This window comes from Microtus oregoni, unplaced genomic scaffold (assembly GCF_018167655.1).
Source record: "Microtus oregoni isolate MIOR12 unplaced genomic scaffold, Mior012 000056F_ref0000123, whole genome shotgun sequence".
Taxonomy (NCBI): Eukaryota; Metazoa; Chordata; class Mammalia; order Rodentia; family Cricetidae; genus Microtus; species Microtus oregoni.
Genome location: NW_024543832.1, coordinates 10979414 through 10996554, shown reverse-complemented (window position 1 = coordinate 10996554; position 17141 = coordinate 10979414). Strand labels below are relative to the sequence as shown.

At 40.9% G+C, this 17141-nt stretch overlaps 1 protein-coding gene across 8 annotated transcripts in view; it reads right to left on the bottom strand.

Annotated features, from left to right (window-relative positions):
* Positions 1–17103, bottom strand: part of Fam149b1 (family with sequence similarity 149 member B1) — a 46923-nt gene extending 29820 nt beyond the window's left edge. For 5 of the 8 annotated variants that reach the window (XM_041639049.1, XM_041639052.1, XM_041639054.1 and 2 more), the window contains exons 1-6: positions 16897–17103; positions 12226–12330; positions 10944–11073; positions 7130–7272; positions 5321–5437; positions 3861–4028 (exon numbers count right to left, since the gene is read on the bottom strand). In XM_041639049.1, the coding sequence (XP_041494983.1) occupies positions 3861–4028; positions 5321–5437; positions 7130–7272; positions 10944–11073; positions 12226–12330; positions 16897–16943 (710 nt within the window). In that variant the 5' untranslated portion in view covers positions 16944–17103. Of the gene's footprint in view, positions 1–3860; positions 4029–5320; positions 5438–7071; positions 7273–10943; positions 11074–12225; positions 12331–14689; positions 14781–16896 lie in introns of all 8 variants that reach the window. The other 3 variants (XM_041639050.1, XM_041639056.1, XM_041639051.1) reach the window with 2 other exon arrangements.
* Positions 17104–17141: the final 38 nt, after the last annotated feature.

Sequence of the window (17141 nt, the reverse complement as noted above, 5' to 3'; positions counted from 1 at the left end):
TCCAAGCCAGAGACTTCTGCAGGAGGAGATCCAGACCAGGATTTACAGAAACAGATCAAAGCCAGCAGCCTAGGCAAAGTACGCCTGAGACAGCAAACTCCAAGGAGCAGACCAAAGCACAGGGCACTGAGCTACCTCCAGGAACAGGAATAACCGATGGGGTAACTAGAACTGTGACACTGACTGTACCATGAGGAACAACCACCTGAGCCTTGGATTCACTGGCACCTAGAAGATTATTCAACAGAATTCTCAGACAGCCCCAAACACACCTATTAGAGGAAAAGATGGGTAGAAATGGTAAGATCACATACTACACCAAAAAGCAACACAATACCAGTAAAACCTAAAGACTCTACAAAAGCAAGGCCTGAACAACCAAATATGGATGAACCAGAAGAAAATGATCTAAAAAATAAACTCAAGAGAATGTTTGAAATTCTTGAAGATGAAATGAGAAATTACCTTAAAGAAATGGAGAAAAAAACAAAAAATTAGAAAATATCAGCAAATCACTTAAAGAAAACCAAGAAAAAAAGAACTCAAACATATAAAAGAAACTATTCAGGACTTGAAAACTGAAATAGAAAAAAATAAAGAAAACACAAGCCGAAGGAATTATAGAAACAGAAATCATGAGAAAAAGATCAGGAACCACAAATGCAAGCATGAACAACAGAAGAAATGGAAGAGAGAATCTCAAGCGCTGAAGATACAATAGAGGAAATAAACTCATCAGTTAAAGAAAACATTAAATCTAACAAAAGTTTAACCCAAAATATCCATGAAATATGGGACAACATAAAAAGGTCAAATCTTAGAATAAAAGGTATAGAAGAAGGGCTGGAGAGATGGCTCAGTGGTTAAGAGCATTGCCTGCTCTTCCAAAGGTCATGAGTTCAATTCCCGGCAACCACATGGTGGCTCACAACCATCTGTAATGAGGTCTGCTGCCCTCTTCTGGTCTGCAGACATACAGACAGAATATTGTATACTGTATACATAATAAATAAATAAATAAATAAATAAATATTAAAAAAAAATAAAAACTTTAAAAAAAAAGGTATAGAAGAAGTACAAGTTCAACTCAAAGACACAGAAACTTTATTTAACAAAATCATAGAAGAAAACTTTCCCTACCTAAAGAAAGATATGCCTATGAAGATACAAGAAGCTTACAGAACACCAAATAGCCTGAATCCAAAAAAAAGTCCTCTCGCCTCATAATAATCCAAACACTAACCATACAGAGTAAAAAAAGAATATTAAGAGCTACAAAGGAAAAAGGTCCAGTAACATATAAAGGTAGACCTATCAGAATTACACCTGACTTCTCAGAGGAGACAATGAAAACCAGAAGGTCATGGTCAAGCATTATGCAGACATGAAGAGACCACAGATGTCAGCCCAGACTACTTACTATACCCAGCAAAACAGTCAATCACCATAGAAGGACAAAAAAAAGATATTCCATGACAAATCTAGATTTCACCAATACCTAGCCACAAACCCAGCCCTGTACAAAATATTAGAAGGAAAACGCCAACCCAAGGAAGACGGCTACATCAACAAAAACACAATTGATGATCTCATTATAGCAAATCCCAAAGAAGAAAAAAAAAGCACAAATTAACATCACCAACGATGAAAACTAAATTAACAGGAGATAGCAACCACTGGTCATTAATATCCCTTAATGTAAATGGACTCACCCATAAAAAGGCACAGGCTGACAGATTGGATACGAAAACAGAATCCATCCTTCTTCTGCATACAAGAAATGCATCTCAACCTCAAAGACAGACATTGTCTCAGAGTAAAAGGTTGGGAAAAAATATAACAATCAAATGGACCTAAGAAACAAGCAGGTGTAGCTATCCTAATATCTAACAAAATAGACTTCAAGCTAAAATCAGTCAAAAGAGACAAAGAAGGTCATCTCATATTAGTCACATGAAAATCCATCAAGAGGAAGTTTCAATACTGAACATCTATGCCCCCAATACAAGGGCATCCTCATATGTCAAAGAAACACTTCTAAAGACTAAATTATACATTAAACCCCACACACTAATAGTGGAAGACTTCAACACTCCCCTCTCACCACTGGACAGGTCAATCAGACAAAAAATGAACACAGAAATAAGAGAACTAACAGATGTTATGACTCAAGTGGACTGAACAGACATCTATAGAATATTCCATCCAAACAGAAAAGAATATACCTTCTTCTCAGCACCTCATGGAATCATCTCAAAAATTGACCACATACTCGGTAACAAAACAAACCTCAACCAATACAAAAAAGTTGGAATAACCCAATGTACCTTATCAGATCACCATGCTTTAAAACTAGAAGTCAACAGCAATACCAATTCCAGAAAACCTACAAACACATGGAAATTAAACAATGCTTGCCTGAATCCTCAATGGGTCAAGGAAGAAATAAAGGGGGAAATGAAAGACTTCCTAAAATTCAATGAAAATGACCACACAACATACCCAAATTTATGGGACACAATGAAAGCAGTGTTAAGAGGCAAGTTCATAGCACTAAGTGCCTACATAAATAAGCTGGAAAAATCCCACACTAGTGAATTAACAGAACATTTGAAAACTTCAGAACAAAAAGAAGCAAACTCACCTAAGAGAACTAGATGGCAGGAAATAATCAAAATGAGAGCTGAAATCAACAAAATAGAAACAAATAAAACAATACAAAGAATCAATGAGACAAAGAGTTGGTTCTTGGAGAAAATCAACAAAATAGACAAACCTTTATCCAAACTAACCAAAAGGCAGAGAGAGAACATCCAAATTAACAAAATCATAAATGAAAAGGGGGACATAACAACAGACACGGAGGAAATACAGAGGACCATCAGGTCATATTTTGAAAACCTGTACTCCACAAAATTGGAAAACTTAAAGGAAATGGACAACTTTCTGGATAAATATCACTTACCAAAATTAAATCTAGAACTTAGAAAAATAATTTACACTGGGCAGTGGTGGCACATGCCTTTAATCCCAGCACTCGGGAGGCAGAGGCAGGTGGATCTCTGTGAGTTCGAGGCCAGCCTGGTCTACAAGAGCTAGTTCTAGGAAAGGCACCAAAAACTAGAGAGAAACCCTGTCTTGAAAAACAACAACAACAACAACAACAACAAAATAGTTTACGTTTCAGAGAGGCAGCATGCAATATGCTGAGATTACTGCATTTAGAAACAGATGAACAAGGTTTTGGTTTTAACTTTGCCTCAGACAAATTACTTAAGCACTCTGATTCTCATCTATTCCATATCAAGGTAATATCTATTATATGACTGCTGTCATAATAAATACACATTATTAATTGTATAAACTATATGTATTCTTTAAAAGTAAGAATCCGATGGGCATGGTGGTGCACACCTTTAATCCTAGCATGTGGGAGGCAGAGGCAGGCGGATTTCTATAAATTTGAGGGCAGTCAAAGCTACATAGTAAGACCCTGTCTCAAAACAACAATAGTAATAAAAATAAAGCAAGAAAGTTTATTTTAAATAAACGAAGTTTCACATCTCTTCAACTACTCTTTGAAGTTTCAGTTTCTACTGGTGAAAATTTGTAAAATGATAAAATCAAATTATGGAGAGAAAGTCATTTAAAAAGCTCTCATCTCAGGAAAAAGCAATTTCTAAGTGAAGAAGGAAGCTACAGAGGGAAGCCTGGTGTGTGGGAGCATGCTGGAGCCGACTGGACACGGGTATCAGACTGTTACAAATCTGCTTATGGGTTACAAAACTGCTTAGCGCAGTTTCATAAAAGTAGACGCTGATACCCAAAACAGAGCGACAGTCTTAAAAGACAGTACTCACGTATCTGTGTGGTCGAAAGCCAGGTACTCCTCAATTATTCCTTCAGAAAAGATTATACAGTCCACCTCTCCCCCTTCCGCAGTGGACAAGCCAGAGGGTTTAGTGCTGGGAGATGCTTTATGAGCATAAGAAGATGAAAAATGTAACTTCTTTCCCCTTATACCAAATCTTGGAGAGGGAAGAAAAAGCAGTATTAGTGACATATTAACACAAAACAGCTTTCTCATGGCAAGTAACGTGACTTTTGGAACACACCCCCTTGTCCTGGCAATAGTTTTCTGAACTATTTTAAGTTTTTTCTTTCTCCAGTGCTGAAGGATTGCACTCAGTACTTTGGTCATGCTAGGTGACACCGCCTGGCTCTGATGGGCACTTCTCTCTGATGCTGATGCTGAGCATCTTCTCTCACACCTGACGGCATTCGCATACCTTTGGAGAACCAGCTGTTCATGTCCTCTCTCCACTTTCAGTTAGGCTGTTGTTGACTTTCTGAATTGTAGAAATAGTTTGCCTTGTAGATATTAATCCTTATTAGGCATATGATTTGTCAACACTTTATCCTATTGTATATATTCTCTTCTTCTTTTGATTATTTGTACACAGGAATTTGACCACTTTTTTGCTTTTGCCTCTGACATTACATCCTAGAAATCACTGTCAACTCTGTCCTGGAAGCACCGCCTGTGTTTAATTGTATGCTTTTTGTTTTGTGTATACCATGGTAGGGGCTGACTTCAGTAACTAGGTGGTGGAATTTAGTTTCTCAAAAGGATCCATTGAAATATGTATTTAAAATAATATAGATGGCAGTGGAACACACCTTTAATCCCTGCACTCAGGAGGCAAAGGCAGGGAGATACCTGTTAAGTTTGAGGCTATCCTGGTCTATATAGTGAGTTCCAGGCCAGTCAGGGCTACATAATGAAACCTTGTCTAGACACAAGCTTTAAATCAGCCCAAAACAGAAGAATTATCTCTGCAAACTCAATTTTTCATGTTTTCATGCTTGTGCTTCTGTAACCTAACACCATTTTCTAATACTTAACTCCCCGGACTACCATTTTGACCTACACACTACTATCTGTGTTATATGACAATCTTGTTTGAAACCATAACCTCAATTTATATATTAATCTGTTTTTTTGTGTACTCTGTTATCATGTAAATATTTTATGTTCTATTTAGATTAAAAAATAAGTCAGGCGGTGGTGGTGCACAGCTTTAATGCCAGCACTTGGGAGGCAGAGGCAGGTGGATCTCCATGAGTTCGAGGCCAGCCTGGTCTACAAGAGCTAGTTCTAGGACAGGCACCAAAAACTAGAGAGAAACCCTGTCTCGAAAATCCAGCAGCACCAGCACACACTTCAGGATCTAGGCTTTAGCTCCTCTGTGCTATCATTCTCCACAGGAACCATCGCTATGCACTGGAGACTCAAGTGCTTGCATTACAGCATACTTACATGGTAGAGTCTCTCTCTTGAGACAAGGTTGCTTCATGTGAAGTTGACACAGCAGAAGGTGATCGAGGGTACAATCCATAGCCTTCACTTGGAGTGATTATCTGCCTACCTAGAATCCTTCCAACGAAGAAGAGACACAGTAAAGTACCTTCACTTGGCACACATACATGCTAAGTCTGAGCATTTCATCACCAAATCTGATCCCACAGATTTAGTCAGATACTGGTTAAGAATGACTCTTGAGAGGAAATGTGAATTATTACTCAGGTATATTCCCCTTTACTAGAATATATATGGAAAAGATAAAGCTATGCCCAGGAGTCTAAAGAAAAGTCCACGAGAAGTTAAGGATGTAAATGCAGTGGTAGAACACTTGGCCCTGGGGTCAATCATCAACACGCACTGCACACCCTCCCCCAACCCCACGAGAGGATGAAGGGTCAGCCAATTAGTGACAACTATGAATCTCATTCTTTCTTTTAAAATGATTTATTTTATTTCATGTATTGGTGTTATGTCTGCATGTATGCTTATGTGAGGGGGTTGGATCACCTGGAACTGGAGTTATAGAGTTGTGAGCTGCCATGTGGGTGCTGGGAATTGAACCTAGCTCAAGCAGCCAGTGCTCTTAATCGCTGAGTCATCTCTCTAGCCCATGAATCATGTTCTTAATAACATTAAACAGAAATTTCAGTACATACAGTCATGGTACTATGGTGGTTTCTCAGGAAATGTATGTATGTATGTCCTTTCAAATACACAAGAATTACTTGTAGACAGTGGTATAAAAAAACATTTTCTGGCCATTTTGTTCAAAAGAAAGGCTTATGTCTACAATCCCAGGCCCTTGGAGGTGAAGAGTAGAGGAGGATCAGAAGTTAAAGATCATCAGCTCACATGTAAAGATCAATGCCTGGGGCTGGAGAGATGGCTCAGGGGTTAAAAGCACTTTCTGCTCTTGCAGAGAACCAGGTTCAGTTTCCAACATCTCCATGGCAGTTCACAACTGTTTGTAACTCCAGCTCTAGGGCTCTGGCCTCCAAGGGCACCAGGCATATGTGCAGTACATATAAATACATGTAAGAAAAACACAACAGAAAAAAAGAGAAATTTTCTTTTTGAGACAAGATCTCGCTAAGTAGCTCTGGCTGTCTTGGAACTTAATGTATAGGCCAAGGTACATAAAACTCATAATGATTAAAGGTGTGCACTATCACACCCAGCCAAGAAAAAATATTTTTTTAAAAAAGAAAGTTCAAGGCCAGGCAAACCTGGGCTATCTGAGACTTTGTTTCACACACGTACAAGTAGATCTTAAAAACTTTTGCATTGCACCAAGGAGACAGAGGCAGGCAGATAAATGAGTTCAAGGCCAGCCTGTCACACACACAAAAAAGTTTGCTTAATTAGAATAATGTGTTGGCATGTTGGTGATTAGGGTAAGTCTAAAAACTTCTACTAATTTGAGTATTCTTTCAGCTGAGGTCTTATACAACATGGCTTTAGATAATTTTATCAAAGTTGTGTCCATTAGAATAAAGAAACAAACAAACAAACAAACAAAAAAGCGTGCTCAGGCCAGGTAAGCCTTTAAATCCCAGTGCTCTGGAGACAGAGGCAGGTGGATCTCTGTGAGTCAAGTCCAGTCTGCTCTACAGTGAGTTCCTGGCCAGCCAGGGTTTCATAGTGAGACCCTATCTCAAAAAAAAAAAAAAAAAAAAAAAAAAGAGAATAAAATCCAAAGCTCATACATGTTCAGAATTCCAGATCTGAGATGCCCACAGTCTAGACTGTAGCCTTGTCTGGTACCTGAGGTGAGGAAAGCTGGATGCCCACTGCTGGCACTCTTTCTGCAGACTCTGTGTGTGCACACTCGGCTTCTGCTCGTACAGGAGCTCATCGATGGCGGTGAACATGGCCTGCACTTTCTCAGTGGCATTTTGGTCAAGTTCCTAGAAACAACATTTAGATGAGCTATTTTTTTTTTTGTTTTTGTTTTTCGAGACAGGGTTTCTCTGTGGTTTGGGAGCCTGTCCTGGAACTAGCTCTTGTAGACCAGGCTGGTCTCGAATTCACAGAGATCCACCTGCCTCTGCCTCCCAAGTGCTGGGATTAAAGGCGTGAGCTATTAAGAATGTATTTTGGTGAACTTCTGTACAGTCACATTAGCTATTCTGAACCTGAAGGGCTTCACATTTGATTCAATACCTTCCCTATCAAATATATTTTTATGCAATCAGGAGCCATAGGGATGTATAGACTTTGTGTCAGATTAATTTCAGTGTCTGACTTAGCCAAGTTTTTTGTAATAAAGTTTTAATTTAAAAAATCTGTACAATTCTCTAGAGAAGGAGTACCAGTGGATAACACTAAATTTTCTATCCATTTTAAGCTGCTCTTAAAAATGCTATAATAAGGGGCTGGAGAGATGGCTCAGCGGTTAAGAGCATTGCCTGCTCTTCCAAAGGTCCTGAGTTCAATTCCTGACAACCACATGGTGGCTCACAACCATCTGTAAAGAGGTCTGGTGCCCTCTTCTGGCCTGCAGACATACACACAGACAGAATATTGTATACATAATAAATAAATAAATAAATATTTTTTAAAAATGCTATAATAAATATATTTATTTCAGTCCAGCGATTAGGCTTAGTGGGTAAAGGCACTTGCTGCCAGGCTCAATCCCAGTGAATTGAGTTTAAATCCCAGGACCATAAGTGAAAGGAGAGAACTGGCATCCACAAGTTGTCTTTTTTTTTTTTAAAGATTTTATTTATTTATTTATTTATTTATTCTTTTTCTTTCTTTTTCTTTTTTCAAGACAGGGTTTCTCTGTGTAACAGTCCTAGCTATCCTGGAACTCACTTTGTAGACCAGGCTGGCTTTGAACTCATGGAGATCTTCCTGTCTCTGCCTCCCAAGTGCTGGGATTAAAGGTGTGCACCACCACTACCACCCAGCAGATTCATTGATTTTTATGTGGTATGTTCCTGCATGTGTGTGTGAAGCTGCCAGATCTCCCAGAACTGGAGCTACAGATAGTTGTGAGCTGCCATGTGGATGCTGGGACTTGACCCCTGGTCTTCTGGCAGAGCAGACAGTGCACTTAACCACTGAGCCATCTCCCCAGCACTACCACAAGTTGTCTTCTGACCTCTACATGCATGCCATGGCATTTGCACCTGACACAGACACAGAGAAACACACACACACACAAGAGCAGAGGGAATATTTTAATCTCTAGCACTGAGAAATAAAAAAATTAAAAGCAATCAAACTGAGAAACTGTTTTCTATAAAAGGAAAGTTAAACTGGGGAGTTTCCATCTCCAGGAACTTTCAGGTGTTTCTGACTCTCTTTATAAGGACAACTTACAGAAATACTTTTTTTTTTTTTAATTTGTGTTTCAAGCCCTGGCTGTCCTGGAAGCTCTGCAGACCAGGCTGGCCTTGAACTCACAGAGATCCACCCACCTCCTGAGAGCTGGGATTAAAGGTATGTGCCACTACATCTGGCCAGAAATACATTTTGAAAGTAATTTAGAAATTAATTCTAAAAATTCATTGTACACCAAGCACCTAAAGGAAAGCAAGGGATGGGAAACACGTACACAACGTTCGGAACCTAAAGCCACTGATCACAACACGGGGTGGCAGGACTGTTTACTCAGCTCACCAGGAATAAAGTTTAATCCCCACCCCACCCCTGCAAGGCTCCACTGCCAAGTCATGCTCTTCTGCCCCTGTTATTTACATTTCCTCCCTAGGTTCCCATCTTGGACCTCTTCTACACACCCATCTTTTCTTCAGTCCCAAGAATGTTTACCTTTGAAATATGAGTTTCTTCTCTTAGCACCCCTTTACTTTAACATTATTTCTCTATTTATGTGTCTGTACCTGTGCATGCACACTGGCCAGGAGGACAAGGGTATTAGGTTTTCTCTTCCATCACTCTGTGCCTGTTCCTGAGGCAGGGTCTCTTCCTGAGTCTGAGTCTGCAGTTTGAATCTCAGCTAAGATGCAAACTATCAAGTCCCAACAATCTTCCTGTCTTCACCCCATCAGAGTTGAGATCACAGGCATTTGAGAGGACACCTTGACTGCTACATGGATGCTGGGATCCAAACACTGGTGGTCCTGATGACAGTAACCACTGAACCATCTTGCCATCCCCACTTCTGGGGCTCTTGCAGAGCTGCCATTATTTGTCTGAGAAGTGCTTGTTCTTTTTCTTCACATGGTAACCTCTGCAGTCCTTAAATCTCAGCCTACTGGACAGATAATGCTAGAGTCTCAGGGAAACTCCTCCTATAACACTGTTCCAATATCCCGCCGGAGCACTTTGTCACTCTGCACTCTCCATCCCTTGGGCAGTCTCCTCATTAGACGACTGAACTATGTAAGTCTCACTCCATATCCTAGTAACTACAGCAACAGACAGATATGATCAAAATATTCTTGAAGAAACTAATAAACCCTGAAAACCCAAATATTAAAAAGGGACGATCTAATTATGATAGGCTAACACCAAGAACTATTATATATACACTATTCTAGTTGACAGATGTGGAGGTAATAATAAACACCACCATTAACAATGACAAATGACAAAATTAGACTACAAAATAGTATGCACATACATATAACCAAGGAAAATATACATACATGAAAAACTATTGGGAAGTGATTAATGATAATAATGATAGGTTTAAACAATTAGGCTTTTCTGTAGAGAGAGCAGCTAACTGTTGTTTAAAATCAATACAGTGGGGGCTGGAGAGATGGCTCAGTAGATTAAGGTTCCTGTCTCCAAAGGCTTGCACCTGAGTTCAAGTCCCAGAACCTATGTAAGATGGAATTTGAGAAACAGCTTCACAAAGTTGTCCTATAGTCTCCTGCCATGGATCATGATACCAGCAGCCACACACACATAAAATGCATACATGCACACACAACATTTTCTAAAAAAACAAATAAGCCATGCAATAGTGGCACATGCTTCTAATCTCAGCACTCGGGAGTCTGAGAGATAGGTAAGTCTTTATGAGTTTGAGGCCACCTTGGTCTCTGTTCCAGGCCAGCCAATGCTACCTAGTGGGACATTTTTTTTTTTTTTTTTTTGAGACAGGGTTTTTCTGTGTAACAGCTCTGGTTGTCCTGGAACTTGCTCTGTAGACCAGGCTGGCCTTAAACTCACAGATATGCACCTACTTCTGCCTCCCAAGTGCTAGGATTAAAGGCGTGTGCCACCACCTTCTGGTTGGAACCTTGTCTCAAAACAACAAATAAAACAGCTGGGCATGGGGTCACATGACTTTAATCCCAGCACTGAAGAGGCAGAGATCAGTGGATCTCTGTGTTTCAGGCTAGTCTGGTCTACATAGTAAGTTCCAGGACAGTCAAAAATACCTTGTCTCAAAAAACAATAAATAAATAAGTAAGTAAGTAAATAAGGTGAAAGTGATCAAGGAAAAGCACACATTCATACAAGGCAACAAGGCAAGCACACTCCTACACAGCAAACACGTGTGCATACAGAGTGCGAAGAGTGCAGGAATGGCAATTCCTGAGGAGCTCCAAGAGTCTTCCCAGAACTGCAGCAGAATGATTAGTAGACAACTCACACCATATCCCCAAGAGAAGTCGGAGCTGCCTTCTGTAGAGATCCCTGTGCCTGCATAGCTTGGAAAAGCAGAACGCGAGTTCCCGGTGTCAGTTGATGTAAACGGTGATTCTTGGGTGATGTCAGACTCACTAAATGGTTAATTTGAGAGGAAGGGAGAAGAAAAAAAAAGAAAGAAAAATTTCACGTTTCCTCAGCAACTTATCAGGTGGTAAACATGTGTACAATATATCTGTAGAGGCAAAAATTGACTTGGAATTCAAGCACTGTGAAAAGCCCACCTCGCAATACAGAAACGACGGCAGCTGTGCTGCTCAGTGTCCACCGGTGACGTCACGGTTTACCACTGGAGGTAGTTCAGAAATGGTGACAGGACGTCTGAACTCGGTGAGTTCCTGTAATTCCCCAAGTGCATGCACAGATACCCACCTCATTAAACCCTTGCTACTGTAACCTGCTAATGCAGTTCTAATGAACTCTCTTTAAAATTCAAGGAATCTCACTTTTATTTCCAGGTGTGAAACTAGATTTGACTTTACAGTGTCTCCTACGACAGCACACTGTCCTTCAGAACCCTCCTCGAAGCCGGTCTGTTTCTTAGGAGCTGCAGTTATTATTTACTCTGTATCATATATGACAAACATGTGACACTTTACATACTTCATCTGATTTATATTTACAAGACCGTATGAGAGATGCTGATAATGTCTTTTTTTTTTTTTTGGCCAAACCAACGAAAGATCTGTCAGTTTACTGACTGGTTTCCAAAGAGCCAGCTTCTCACTGCTGGTTTTCTTTTTCTTTTTTCAGTTTTTCGAGACAAGGTTTCTCTGTAGCTTTGGAGCCTGCCCTGGAAAACTCATTTGCCCACTGTTACTCAGCTTATAAATGGCAGGAATAGAATTAAAATCAAATGTCTGATCCTCCTTTGAATCTAATTACTTAACAACTACATATTACTTCTGATGGGTAGGAGAGATGTCTCTGAAGCTAAGAGTGTGAACTGCTTTCCAAGAAGATCCAAGTTCAGTTCTCAGCATGCATGTTAGGCAGCTCATAGGGGAACCTGACCTCTAGCCTCTGCTAGTAACTGCAGTCATCTGTACAGACTCACACATACAGAGGCTGGCTTTGCAAGTCTGAGCTCCAGCAAGCCTCCTGCCTCAGGTTCTCATACAGATAAAATTCTTGTTTTGTTTCACTAGCATAGGCGTGGTCCTAATGAACAAAATCCTTGCCATTATCAAGTGCAATAAGTAAGCAAGCATGCTTTGAGCTAGTACCTTTGAGAACTTGTATCTTTTTCATGGCCGTCATTGGTAGAGGAAATGTCATCCAGTTGCTCTGGAAGGGGATGATGGTTAAGAGCATGCTTTGTTATTCCTTTCCTGTGAAAGATAAAACAGTCTTCTTTTATAGTTGGCATTCCCTAAGTCATTGGCTCACGATTACTTATTCTCTCTGTGTGTGCATGTGAAGAGTGAGACCAATTTGTGAGAGTTGGTTCTTTCCGTCTACCATGTTAATCCCGCGAACTGAACTCTGTTGTCAACCTTGGTAAGCAACTGCTTTTACATGCTGAGCCATCTTGTTAGCCCCAAGTAAAAATACACTTTTTAAAAAATTTATGTGTATGTGTTTGTGCCTGAGTGAGTCTGTGGTGCACACAGGTGTCAGACCTTCAGGAACTTGAGTTCCAGTCAACTGAGACCCCTGACACGGGTGCTGGGAACTAAACTAAGATCCTCTGCAAGAACAGTAAGTACTCTTAACTTCTGAGCCATCTCGCCAGCCGAATATACTTTTAAATCATGTCCACCGTTAGAGAGAAAAGTTAAAGTGCAATCCACTAACTGGGATCTTAGTTTTATGTACAAATATGGTACGATTCACTAAAATCCCAAACTGGGAATCCTTGGAGCCAGACTACCTAGATTTGAACACTGGATTCATCACTTAATAACTGTATTATCACAAGCAGTTATTTAATCCTGTGCTTCACGTGACATACGGGTACCAGGGATTATGAAGTGCATTTGTACATGAAAGGCCTGGGAAGATTCCCTGAAAAGAAACTTGTAAAACTCTGTCTAACTCGTCAAGTTTCCTGAATGTATTTTGTGGGGAAATGATGCCTACCATAGATTATTAGTTCTGGAAGATATAATAACTGACATAGTCTATTTATTTCAGTGGACAAACACAGCAGAATATAGGTTCCAGAGGGGCAATGTCCAACGGAAATATGATAAAAAAAACTATGAATGTCAGGTCATCACACCTGGCTTAGATGTTTATTTTGAATTTTTCATTCCCATGAAATGAGATACACGCTGGGAATGTAGCTCAGCAGTAGAGCTTTCCAGCATATGTGAGACACTAAGTTCATTCCCAGCACCAAAGAAAGGGGATGGGTGTGGAAGGCTGTATGTGTGAGTACTTTTGTTAAACTCTTTACAACACATATACTTAGTACCCTGTTGGAAAGCTGTTTGAAGCTACTGCTTGAAAATGGATTATCACTGTAACACCTAAAGTAAAAAAACTCATTTTAATTTACTATCATTTATAAGCATTTAATCCTCGTCCACTCCATTTGGATCCCCTTTTGGAAACGTTACTTTTAGGAACTATCAAAACTGCAAAATGTATTTTTAACTTCTCTGGTTAGAATTAATTATGAAAGCAAATTTGGGGCTGATGAGATAGCACAGTAGGGAGAGGTACTTGCCACGAAGCCTCAGGACCCGAGTTCAATCTCCAAGACCCACAAAATGGAAGGAGTGACTCTTATAAGCTGGTACATACGCACACATACACACACTGAACGGAATTTTAAAAACTAAAGGCAGATTTTAAGCCAAATCCTTTTGGGAAATGACTATTTCTTATTCTTATTCCCTAAGGAGTTTATTGCCCGATTTGCTGTGGTGGCAATAACATACTCCTCAGTGGATGGCATGCTCATGGAAAGCAGGGTGTTCTTTTTCTTTCTTTCTCTCTCTTTTTTTTTTTGGTTTTTCGAAACAGGGTTTCTCTGTAGCTGTGGAGCCTGTCCTGGAACTAGCTCTTGTAGACCATGCTGGGCTCGAACTCACAGAGATCCGCCTGCCTCTGTCTCCCGAGTGCTGGGATTAAAGGCATGCGCTACCACCCCCGGCTTGCGTTTTTTTCTCTGTATGACTCTTGCACTAAGTAAAGGTGGGAAGAGGCAAGGTGATTATTACAACTTATTGAGGACCTACTGTCGGGGCCATGCAAGGGGACCAATAAGTAACATTGGAACTCATGGACCACAGCAGGGTGGTTGGCAAAGCCATGCCTGAATGAGCCTTGGAGAGGCAAAGCCCAGAGGACTATGTGTCCTGAGGACCTCATGCTATTATTGAGCATAGTTCTGACTGTGGCCTTTGTGTTCACCACATCCCTCATAATCTATGTGTTGTATGAAAACTCTTCAGGGGGTTTCTAGCCCCTCACTGGGCAGCGTTACTAGTATTAATAGTGATTGGCTTTTTCCAAGTATTCCTGTTGGAGCAGATCAATGATTCAACTACTACCCTTAGAAAGAATTTAGACATGTAGATTAGTAAGATTAGGCTAAAATGTTTTTGTTAATGGCTTGAGGTACAAATCTCGGGGAACAGTTTAAAGTTTATAAAGACACATTTTTAACAGTTGAACATGGGACTTGCTGAGGTCAGAGAATAGGAACCATGGGAGCCTGGCTATTGCTGGCTAACATACCTTTCCTGCTAGGATGGTTTGGTGATCAAAGGTGATGATTAATTCCTTGTACCAGCCAGGCGGTGGTGGTGCACACCTTTAATTCCAGCACCTGGGAGGCAGAGGCAGGCGAATCTCTGTGAGTTCAAGGCCAGTCTACAAGAGCTAGTTCCAGGACAGGCTCCACAGCTACAGAAAAACCCTGTCTCGAAAAACAAAACAAAACAATTCCTTGTGCCCATTTCTGCCCTCAGCTTCCTGATATAAAAACTGAGGATTTACAGTGGAGCTGACTGTTTTTCATACACAAATGTTTAGATTTGTAGTTTTTTTTAAAAATAAAGTTACCTTTTGAGATAAATAATAAAGTGACTGGTCCTCTTTTTTGTAACCACAAAATGCAGCTGGCAGCAAAGGAACTGGCTAAGAAAAATACCTTGCTGTTCATCTACAACAAACCGCTTGAATATGAATGTACGTGGGTTCTTGGGACAACTTGTTTTTCACCTGTAATATGTAAAATGTTTACTCATATAAACCTGCTTTTTTTTTAACTTGTATTCATTGTAATCATTCACTTAAAAAATAGAATGAAGCTACATTGTAATTTTTATACTGCTTGAAAGATTTTGCTGGGGTATATAAGCTGAAAGAGAAAAAAATAAATTTAGTTAGAAGGAAAAAAATAAGAATAGACAGAAGGGAAAATCAGGGTAGAATAACAGAACAGAAAAAGAATAGAAGCCGGGCGATGGTGGCGCACGCCTTTAAACCCAGCACTCGGGAGGCAGAGGCAGGCGGATCTCTGTGAGTTCGAGACCAGCTTGGTCTACAGAGCTAGTTCCAGGACAGGCTCCAAAGCCACAGAGAAACCCAGTCTCGAAAAACCATAAAAAAAAAAAGAACAAACAACAATTAAAATAATAAAATGAAGAACTAAGCTTGGCCCTCGGAAAAGTCCTCGTGTGGCTGTTTGACTGTACAGTAGCTTGCATGCCCTGCATCTCCTCTTCGGTTCCTCTGACCTGCTAAAGGCTTGCCGTTCATCAGTACCCTAGGGGAGATCCTGACATGTTGGAGGTGCGTGTGTTTCCCTTTTTTTCTGCCCCAGAGAGTTAAATTTTGCCCATCCTGCTGGCCCCAGAGAATTAAGTTTTACTCCCTCAGATAGACAGATATTAAAGTCAACTGAGATCAACTCTGTGGATCTCCCTCAATCCCTGAAGCTGCCCGGGGTATGCCATCATTTTAGGGATGCTTGTAAGTATTACTTGTATATATTGACAGGACAGGAAGGCCCAGATTTCATAAATTGCCCAAAAGCTACACAGCAAGAAAAGCGTCCATCCAAAATCTCAGGTGTGACTTTAAATTAGCATGCATAGCTAAAATTTAGTTAAGTGCATGGCTGCTGAAATTACTTAGGTCAGTGAAGTGGAACAATGGGATTTGGCTTTTTAAAAATTCGGACTCTATTTGCTTAAGATGTGGAACCTTTCTAATTTCGTCTGAGAAACAGAAACTAGTTATGGCCATCTTTCAGAATCGTTGAAAGAGTAAAGAAACTGAAGGTTCTTCTGAAATCGCAACATGCCAGGAAGGCATTATCGTTACCTGCCAAGTCACAACATTTTACTAAGCGTACAAAGCAGGTCTTTAAGCTACAAGTGCTTGCTTTTTAGTCCACAAACAAAACTGATCATTATTTGCCGGGGGTGTGAAGGCAGTGTGTGTGTAAAGTCTTGACAACAGGCTTTCGAATTGGACTGCCACTTGGTTTGTACTTCTCAGCTGCACCATCTTCTAGATACAATCTTTAGATCTGTTATCTTTAGCTGCAGATGTGCCAAGTCGGTCTCCTGGTTTCGCTAATGCATTCAAGCAAACAGCTTTGCAAAGTGTTTGGAACTAGACACGTTCAACTTTATTGTAGCATTCAGCTATTATCTTCAGTGGGGCCAGAAGCACTGTGGGAACATTAAGTGCTTCTGGATATCCATTCCCTCAATTCACGTAGTAAACAGCACAAAAAACAGTCTTAGGACAGCAAGGATGGCACACTCTCCGCTGGTGACCCAAGGACAAGAGACAGCTTCCACCAGGGTTGGGAGAAGAGAATACTATTTTCTCTCACGAGCCCTGGGAAAGGAAAGGGGAGAAGGACTGGCCAAGGAAGGGTCCCTAGAGCTCCCGCGGCCCAGGCAGGGCGGGCTGAGCCATCCACTCACAGCTCCACGCTCTGTGGCACGGCCTTCCGAGTGTATCTGGAGATCATCCTCCGTTTTCTCCTCCGCGGCCGGGGCGGGCAAGCCAGGGCGGGGGCCTCGGGGCCTGGCCCTCCCGCCAGCTCCGGCCCAGCCCCTTCCTGCCACCTACCGGCCCCGTCTCGCCCCGTCTCGCCCCGTCGCCTAGATTCCGGACCGCCACTTCCCAGAGTTCCCACTCTAAAGTCTTCCGACCTGCCTCCTTCCTC